General features: G+C 43.3%; 1 protein-coding gene across 1 annotated transcript in view; it reads right to left on the bottom strand.

The window, feature by feature from the left end:
• The window catches only part of LOC311243040 (neuronal acetylcholine receptor subunit alpha-9-II), a gene marked incomplete at its 3' end in the record, with an annotated part of 34,932 nt that overhangs the window by 10,854 nt on the left and 13,562 nt on the right, over positions 1–10,516 (bottom strand). Inside the window, exon 2 of the mRNA XM_084332111.1 lies at positions 9,662–9,833. Coding sequence (XP_084188237.1) covers positions 9,662–9,833 — 172 coding nt within the window. The remainder of the gene's footprint in view (positions 1–9,661; positions 9,834–10,516) is intronic.

The following is a 10,516-nucleotide window of genomic DNA, read 5'->3' as shown; positions in this document are numbered from 1 at the left end:
GAGTCTTTCTGTGCTCGCCTTAAGACTCCGGTATCGCTTGCCTGACCGCAGCAGTACAAAGAGGCAGTTGTTCGGGTGGCTCGAGTCCTTAATAATTCTCTTAGCCTTCCCCTTGCACCGCTTGTTGTAAATGTTCTGGAGGGTGGGAAGCCCCCCTCCAATTGTGCGTTCGGCTGAATGTGTCACTCTTTGTAGTCTGCTTCGGTCTTGTGCAGTGCTATTCCCAAACCAGGAGGTGATGTTGCCAGTCAGGATGCTCTCTATTGTGCATGAGTAGAAGTTCCTAAGGATCTTCTGACTGACTTGGAACTTCCTTAGGCGCCTGAGGAAGTAGAGGCGTTGTTGTGCCTTCTTCACAACACTGTCAATGTGTGTGGTCCATGTCAAATCCTCGGATATGTGGGCTCCGAGGTACTTGAAACTGTTCACTCTCTCAACCGGTGCCCCGTCGATGCTGAGGGGGCTGTAGTCCTTGACCCCCGACCTCCTGAAGTCCACAATCATCTCTTTTGTTTTGCTGACGTTCAGGGAGAGGCAGTTCTCCTGACACCACTGTGACATGTTCTCTACCTCTTCCAGGTAGGCCCTTTCGTCGTTGGCAGAGATCAGGCCCACCACTACTGTGTCATCAGCAAATTTGATGATGGTGTTGTTGTTCCGCTGTGCTACGCAGTCATGTGTGTACAGGGAGTAGAGGAGGGGGCTCAGAACACAGCCCTGGGGGGCCCCTATGTTGAGCGTGATGGATGAGGAGGTGCAGTTGCCATGCTCTTACCACCTGGGGTCTGCCCGTCAGGAAGTCCAAGACCCACTGGCAGAGGTCATAGTTCAAGCCCAGGTCCCTGAGCTTGGCTATGAGTTTGGAGGGGACTATGGTATTGAATGCTGAGCTGTAGTCGATGAACAGCATTCTCACATAGTTCCCCTGCCTCTTGTCCAGGTGTGATGCTGCTGTGTGCAGCACATGGGCTATGGCGTCCTCCGTGGACCTGTTGGGGCGATATGCAAATTGCAGAGGGTCCAGGTTGATGGGGAGGGAGGAACAGATGTAGCCCTTCACTAGCTTCTCAAAGCACTTCATGGCTATGGAGGTGAGGGCTACAGGGCGGTAGTCGTTGAGGCAAGCGGGCGTAGATTTTTTGGGTACAGGGATGATGGTGGACTTCTTCAGACAGGTGGGGATGACAGCCTGTTCCAAGGACAGGTTGAAGATGTCAGTGAATACCGGGGCCAGTTGGTCGGCACAGACTTTTAGGACGCGGCCGGGGATGCCGTCCGGTCCTGCTGCCTTCCTGATATTCACTTTTTTAAAGATCCGTCTCACCTCATGCTCTGTTACCCTGAACACTGAGTCTCCATCAGCAGACCCCCCCCCCCCCCCCATTGCCGTGGTTTGTAGGCTGGTGTTTTTATTCACAGCCTCAAACCTCGCATAGAAGTAATTGAGATCATTTGCTAAGGAGATGTCACTGTTCAGTTTGAGGGAGGTGCCTTTGTAATCTGTCATTGTTCTGAGGCCCTGCCACATGCCTCTAGAGTCAGCCTGTTCAAACTGAAGTTCAACTTTATCCCTGTAACGCCGTTTTGCCTCTATTACTGCTCTCCTGACGTTGTATCTTGCCATCTTGTGTTCTTCCATGTTGCCTGTCTCCAGCCCGGTGTTGTATGCTGATGTGCGCACTTTCAGAGCCTCACGGACGGATTTGTCTACCCAGGGCTTTTGATTTGGGTAGATTTTAATTGTGGTGGAGGGGATTGTTTCTTCTACCAGAGTACAGACATAGTCAAGCACCGTTTCAGTGTATTCGTTAATATTGGCTGTGTTATCACGGAATACACTCCAGTCTGTGCATTCAAGTGCAGCTTGGAGTGACTCCTCTGACGTCACGGCCCAACGCTTAACCTCTCGCGAGACCACCGGCGTTCGCTTGAGACTTTGTTTATACTTTGGCAAAAGCAATATGGCGGCGTGATCGGACTTACCGAATGGACTAAGAGCCTGTGACTTATACCCATTCTTAAATTGCGAGTATACATGGTCTAATATGTTCTCGCCTCTGGTGGGACAGGTCACATGCTGATAGAAATTCGGCAACACCTTTTTAAGACGCGCGCTGTTGAAATCACCCAGAACTACAATGGCAGCGTCAACGCTGGCTATCTGTTGTTTGTTTACCTCGTCGTGAAGTTTTGAAAGTGCGACCCCAGTGTTCGCGTGTGGTGGAATGTACACTCCGATGAGGATGATGGACGTTAACTCTCTTGGGAGGGAGAAGGGTCGACATTTTATCGTGATAAACTCCAGGTCTGGGGAGCAGTGGTTAGACAGTTCCTTTGCGTTGCCTAAATCTCACCACTCCTTGTTTATCATGAAGGCAATGCCGCCTCCTTTCTTCTTTAGTGACTCTTCTGCCGTCCGGTCCTTGCGGAGAACGAAGAAGTGGTCTGCCGGTTCTATTGCGTGATTCGGGACATCTGGACTCAGCCAAGTTTCTGTGAAACAGAGGACGTTACAATCCCGAATGTCCCTCTGGAATTGGATCCGTGCTCTGATGTCGTCCAGTTTATTTCCTATCGATTGCACATTGGCCAACAATATGCTGGGCAATGTGGTTCTGTGTCGTTTGGACCTCAGTCTGTTCCGGACCCCGGCTTTCTTCCCTCGTCGTCGCGGCGGCTTCTCCTGGTCTTGGCCATGGCCATAACAAAGGATCTCCGAACTTCCGGTTTAGCGTAATATGTAGCACACGCAATTGGCAACTGCTCCGCTCCCACCAACGTTAATTTCGTTTAAAAACATTATTTGGACAATATCAAAAGAGATTAGACCACATCGTATGTATTGATAAGACCTTCTACTAGCTATATCAAAAGACAACATGAGTAAGAATAAAGGAAATCAGGGAAAGAAACAAGATATGGTAACTCCAGGGTCGCAGAAAGATACTCGCTCAAAGAGACACGTTCCAGCCGACGCGGGTAAACTGCCGTTGGCGAAAAGCCCCGACGTGGAGAATGAAGAGGAAAATACACCGGGACCATCGACTACGGTCCCCGACAGAGAGTCAATAGATGCCAACATAACAGAAGTGACAGGTACAAGCTCCGTGAAAGTTAGAGCAGCCGATCTGGATAAGATGATACTAATAGCAAAAAAATCCACCGTCACCGTCACTGCACCTATATCACCAATTGAAACAAGCAGTACAACCGCACCAGCCGATTTCAACACACTGTCTATCCTGATGAAAGAACAGATTACACAGATGGAGGCGCTCAAAGCAAACGTCGAAGATAAATTCGATCGCATCGATGCTAAATTGGAGGAAGTCATGAAAGCGGTCGCTGCACAATCCGAGCGAATCACGTCAGTGGAGAATTCTGTGACAGATATTATACTGTCAGTCAAAGTGATCGAAAACAACATCGACAAGGCCTTGACAGAGATGGCAAATGAGATAGAAATTGTGAAAGAAGCATGCCGGAGGGAAATACAAGAGGTTAAAAATGAATCGATGGAGAGGCAACTCGAATCCCAACGCTACCACAGGCGAAATAACATCCGCATTGTAGGGCTTGAAGAAGCAGTAAACTGCGAAGACGCCAACTTTCCAACAGTGCTATCAACGATTTTGGGTATCAACCCTCCAAACAAAGTGCCGAAAGTGGACCAAGTTTACAGAATCGGTCCTCGGGAGCAAAGAAACAAAGGGCCAAGAGTCATCATTGTTACTCTGCGGAAGACATCACTAAGAGATGACATCATCAAAGTTGCTCGCACCCAACGGGGGAATCTGAAATATGGTGATAATTCAATATATATCTACGAAGATCTAAGCAAAGACGCCATCGCTCGACGTCTACCATACAAGGAGGTGATGCAAAAATTGTTCACAGCTGGTCACAAGCCAAGGCTAGCATACCCGGCGCTGTTATCGATCATGGGCAGTGACGGCCGCAGGTTTGGATTACGCACACCTAAAGAAGCTGAGGATCATTTGAATCGACATGGAGTGGATACCACAAGGCAGGACGGCAATGCCTGAAAAACAGATAAGCCTCTTTCTCAGTGTATATCAGAATTTAGAATGACTTTATTGTGTTCATCAAGGTAACAGACGATATGCAGGCCGTCTATACCAATGCGATCTGTGTACAATACGTTCCGTAATACAATATAATTTCAGACTCTGGTCTCCGGGGAGACAAATATATATCATTGCAAAAAGATCAATCTGGAATATTCTGGGTTTATCGCTCGAATGCCCTGGGTCTCTTAGATCATTCTGGAACATAACAACAGTCTATTGGCACTAGTATATTCCACATCCTTCTAGAATATAATGCACCATGACAACGAAGGCCTACAACTCTAGCATTAAACTTCCGGTGTGTATATACATAGCAGATAATCAATTGAATGAAGTTCAATCAGTCCTTAATAATACTTTAAAAATCAACCACATCTAAACGCATGAACACTACAAGGTTATTCTAACAATTTAAGTAATCACTCCACTGTTGAAGTGACTGGCTCATTGAAGCTCTAAAAGGCTCTGCTTTTCTATTTTATTTTCTATTTTATCTAATCAGTTAATTCGGTTCTAGTGGCTTCTCCACGTTGATTATTATTCTATCTCTCATTCCTTATCTATATCTTTCTTTTCTTTTTTCTTTTTTCTTTTTTCTCTCATTATTCTATTTTTTATCTTTATCTTTTAACTTACATTATTCTTTTCCATTGTTCTTCACATTAAGGTGTCAATATTTCTCTACAATCTTTTCCTTTTTCCTGACTTTCCTACATGTTAGTAGAGGGTTCAAATGAATATGTCGATGAAAGTTTATTCTCTTTTTTATTTTTTGTCATTTATCACAATATTTCTTTACAGTAAGGGAAGGTGCAAGACCAAAAGCGACATTCTATTGCATTAGAATGAAAATGTTAGATCCTATGGCAATTAGCATAGGAAGATTAGGATTACAATGCTCAGTTTGGGCAATCCGGTGGACTAAGGGGGAGAGTCATTCACGGAGGATGTGTTTTTGGAACACAGGCCTGTACGACTCTCTGGGCGAGGGGAAAATAGGGGATTTTTATTTGTATATATATATGTTTTTAAGCTCGGCTCTCAACGGGACCTCATTAATTGGATGTACATCTATTGTAGCTTCACACTCCAGAAGCATTACCAAAATAACACAATAACATGCATAGATTATGGCTAGTTTGAATATAATGGTATGGAACACCGGTGGGATAAACAAACAACACAAACGCAAAAGCGTGCTCACACTGATGAAAAAAGAACATGTGGACGTGGCTCTTTTAAGCGAAACGCACATTTTAGAGGCAGACATAAATACGTTAGCGGATAACATAATAATATTAGTCACTCTTCTTTTGGTACGAGAACTAGAGGTGTAGCCATAGTCGTCAGACGTAAATTAAATATCGAATTGAAAGGGGTATGGTCGGATGCTGAGGGGCGTATAACTATAGCTAGGATTGTACATAATAACAGGAAAATTGCGTTGGCAGCGGTATATGCCCCAAATTTGTACGAAGTGGGTTTCTTCACTTCACTAACCGGAGAAATGTTAAACCATCCCGAGTACTTATAATAGGTGCGGATTTTAATGCCATTTGGAATCCAAGGATGGACAAATCTTACCTGGCCTTTTCCAGCGAACAAAAAAAATCATCTAAAGCATTAAAAGATTGGTCAAAGTCTACAGGGGTAATTGATTTATGGCGTTCACTTAATCCCATGACCCGTAAGTACTCCTGTCGTTCGACGAGACACAACACATTATCCAGAATTGATTACGTCTTTGCATCCCCGAGAATATTTGATAAATATGAAGTGGAAATGATACCCAATGCGCTATCAGATCACTGTTACTTAATCCTGAAAGCAACATTTGGTACACTATCTTCCCGGGCCCCAAGATGGCGTTTTAATACTATGCTGCTTAACAACAAGGAATTCATTACACAAATTAAAGAAGCACTCACAGTATTCCTACGGGATAATGCAAACGCGGAGCAAGACCCCAGAATATTATGGATGTCGGTAAAGGGTATGATCAAGGATTTCACGGATAGATTCTCCTCCATATTGCGCAAAAATCAATGCACAAAACTGTCTGAAATGGAAACGCTTTACTCAACGCTTTTTAATTCTTTAAAATACAACAACTCTACTAGACTAGAAAACCAAGTTAACATTCTAAAGACAGAGATCAAAGCAATATACAGACAAAAATCGGAAATGCAAATACGCAGCACAAGACAACAACAGTATTTCCAAGGTTCTAAACCTAGTCACCTATTAGCCATGCGATTAAGAATTAATGCAAAATTTGCAGACATAACTGCCATTAGAAAACAACAAGTTCTTGTAACAGACCCCAAAATAATAAATGATACATTCAAAGAATTCTACTCCGACTTGTATAATTCAGAAACGACCTTCGATCAAAACAAATTAGACACATATCTTAATCAAATTACTCTCCCTAAACTTTCGGAGGACGACGCTAAACAGTTAGAAGCACCGATCACATTAGAAGAACTCAAGAAGGCCATATCCGGAATGAAAAACGGTAAGGCTCCGGGAAAGGACGGTATCCCATCAGAAATGTACCTTTCCTGCTGGGACATATTTGGACCCTTATTACTAAATATGATCTTATACTCAGTCAAGGAGGGGAGCTTCCATAAACACCACAATATCGCACTCATTTCAGTTCTTCTCAAAAAAGACAAAGACCCCACTGAGTGCGGTAGTTACCGACCTTTAAGCCTCCTCGGAACCGATGTCAAACTGTACTCTAAGATATTAGCCATCAGATTGCAAAAGCATATGACGTCTTTAGTTCATCCGGACCAAACAGGCTTCATAAAAGGTCGCCTGATCAATGATAACATAAGGCGAATACTGCACGTACTAGATGCAGACAAAGAGGACAACACACCTAAGGCGATGCTATCCCTGGATGCTATGAAAGCATTTGACAGGTTGGAATGGTCGTTTCTATGGGCAGTATTAGAAAGGATGGGGTTAGGAAAAGGATTCATTGATATGATTAAAGTACTATACAAGGACCCATCGGCCGTGATTACAACAGGCACATTCATCTCCGAAATCTTTCCGGTATCACGCTCAGCCAGACAGGGTTGCCCTCTTAGTCCCGGACTATTCGATCTATCATTAGAACCTTTAGCACAATTTATAAGACAATCCCAACACATAGAACCAATAGTAATCAAGGGCACACAACATAAAATTAGTTTATATGCGGACGACGTAATATTGTTCATGCAAAACCCCAACACCACATTGCCGCATCTACTCAAGTTGATAGAGAACTTTGGTGATTTATCGGGATTCAAAATAAATTGGCCGAAGTCGGCTTTTCTTCCTCTTAACATCCGTGCAAAAAAAGACACAACCCTCCCAGGTGCGATACCCATGGTTAAACATTTTAGATGCTTGGGTGTGGAAATATTTCCCACCATAAGACAAACGGTGAAGCACAATTACACAAAAATACAGAACAAAATCAAAGACGACCTGGACAGGTGGGCAAAACTTAAAAACTCAGTACAGGCAAGGGTATCAATAGTTAAGATGGATGTATTACCAAGAATCAATTTCATCAGCTCAATGCTACCGTTACCTCCTCCAGAGGGCTATTGGAAAAGATTACAATCCTCCACATACAAATTTATTTGGAATAACAAACCACCTCGCATAAAAAGATCCACCGCACAGAGAAATAAAGCAGACGGTGGCATGGCAGTTCCAGATTTTTTACAATATTTTAAGGCTTTCACATTAAGACCATTGAAAATATGGTTTGATCCCCAGGCTTTGGTATCATGGAGAGAATTAGAAGAAAACATAGTAGCCCCACAGAGACTGAAAGACATAGCACACACTAAACTTTCAATCAAGCATTGTGAGCGGGAATTTGGCCCCATAATTACCCATGCAATCAGAACATGGCGGGAAACACAAAAGAAATATCCTAACCCTCAAAAATGGCATAATCACACTCCCATATTCAATAACAATGCACTCTTAATGGGAAAACGCCCTATAAGATTCCCTATATGGGAAGAGCAAGGCATACACTCATTAGGGGATATTTTTAATAACCAGGGCTTCTGCAGTTATGTCGAAATATGCACAAAGTTTAACCTCACCGAGTCCACATGGCTTTTTTACATACAGTTAAAGCTATGTCTGAGGTCTCACGGTGTTCCATTACTCATACCAATCGAACACCACAGATACCACACATTTTTCTATGAAAGAGAAACATTGGGAGGTTTTGTATCAGGTTTTTATTATCAATTACTAACGTCCTCGTATGAAACCCTTCAACTAGACACTGTCTGGAGGAGGGATATACCAGACCTGGAAAATGACTTTGATTGGCAAGGAGCCTGGGCAAATGTCCGACTTACATCAAGGAACCCGGATCATCAACAAATCAATCTGAACTATATTCACAGGACATACTTGACTCCTATAAGGCTGTGCAAAATGGGGCTTAAACAAGACTCCAAATGCTCCCAATGTACAAATGGGGACGAAGGAACATTTATGCACATGTATTGGGACTGCCCACCAGTTAAGGCATTCTGGAAAGATGTGTCCCAACAATTATCAATACTCGTATCTTGGAATATACCTGTACACCCCTCGGTATTACTATTGAATGATGTTTTTGAGTTTGCAGTGAATCCACAGCTAAAGAGATTGGTTTTATCGGGTATCACAGTAGCTAAAAAACTGATCGCATCACGCTGGTTTCAACCGGAAAAAATGTGCCGGAGAGTTTGGTTCCTTACATATCTCGATGTGATATATCAAGAAATATCTACAGCAAGAATTCTGGGTCTCAATGAATCCAAAATGTCAATGTGGGTAGAAGTGGTGGAGAGAATAAAAGCTAGCTTATAGTGGTAGTGTCTGGTTAGGAGTGAGGGATAATGGAGGTACTATCCAAGAGGGGGTCCGGGAGGGGGGGGTTCGAGCTGGAGCATATGTGTGTAGGGTTTTAGAAAATAGGTATTAGGGGTATATTCTATACTAACAGTTATATAATAGTAATTTCGCGGGATATACACTGTATACGGTTAAAATGTTATTATAGACTATTTTTGTTTTATCTTGTTTCTGTACTTGCATGTATTTTAACCACCTTGACTGAAAGTTTCATTATGCATTGTGTGTTGAGTACTGACTAATTTTTATTTTGCAATAATAAAAAAAATAAAAAAAAAAAACAAAGGATCTCCGCTGGCCATTGTTGTTGTTCAGCAATCCGATCCAGAGAGCAATCCAATCGGTAAGTTTTTCTTAATCCAATGTCAATGATTGACTGACGGTCATACACATATAATGCACCAACAGTAGGTGCAAATAAAACTCTTAATACTATAAAAATTAACAAAAGAAAGCACAGTCTCGACGGAGCGATCAGAGAGGCAGCCGTTCGTTGCGGCGCCATAGTAGGTGGTGTGTGTGTGTGTGTGTGTGTGTGTGTGTGTGTGCGTGCGTGCGTGCGTGCGTGCGTGCATGCGTGCGTGCGTGCGTGCGTGCGTGCGTGCGTGCGTGCGTGCGTGCGTGTGTGTGTGTGTGACACATGGGCGTGCAGTACTTGTTATAGAGGACGAGGTCTGGCCTCCAGACCAGACTGCTGGGGATCCGGATCACCTCCAGACCATCGTAGTCGTCCTTGTCCCACTTCAGGTAGGTGTCATGCCATGTCTGCCTGATCCACAGGTAGGCTATCAGCACCTGGTTCCTCTCGTCCTGCCCATGCACACACATGCACACACACACACACACACATTATACCAATGGAAAACTATGAATAGTGAGTAAGTGTATACTGTTTATCTTTCTCATATTTCTATATTCAGATCTAATTGTATTGCCTATATTTATGGCTTCTGTACCTCCCCTCCCCCCTCCCCATGTGGCGGTTGAATTTCCCATAGGGGATCAAAAAAGGAACATCTTATCTTATCTTATCTTATCTTAAGTGTTGTGGTTGTGATTTAGTTAGGTTGTTATTAGGGATGTCCGATATTATCGGCCTACCGATATTATCGGTAGGTATCGGAAATTAAGAGTTAGACAATATCGGATATCGGATATCGGTAAAAAAGCCAATATCGAACATATTTTCCTTTTCTTCTAACACACATCTCTTTCTCTGATAAGGCAATAGATTTAGAATTTGAAGGGGCAGTTTAAGAAAAGGAAATATCGCTAGTAGCCAAAACTATCTTAGCATTGCAGATCAGGTGACGGACCTCAGTACATTGGGTCTCATTCTTCAACGGACTTAAGACAAAAAATTTGCTCTTAGGCTCATCTTAGATTTTGGGATTTCCCAACCGTCCCTAAGCTTGGATTCGGCTTTATTTGGGAGGAATCATAGTGATTCCTTCATGTCAACTATACAGGCCTCCTTGGAATTAATTAATCAT

This window comes from Notolepis coatsorum (assembly GCF_963971535.1).
Source record: "Notolepis coatsorum genome assembly, chromosome: 16".
In the NCBI taxonomy this organism is placed as follows: Eukaryota; Metazoa; Chordata; class Actinopteri; order Aulopiformes; family Paralepididae; genus Notolepis; species Notolepis coatsorum.
This window is presented reverse-complemented; position numbering and strand designations above follow the sequence as displayed.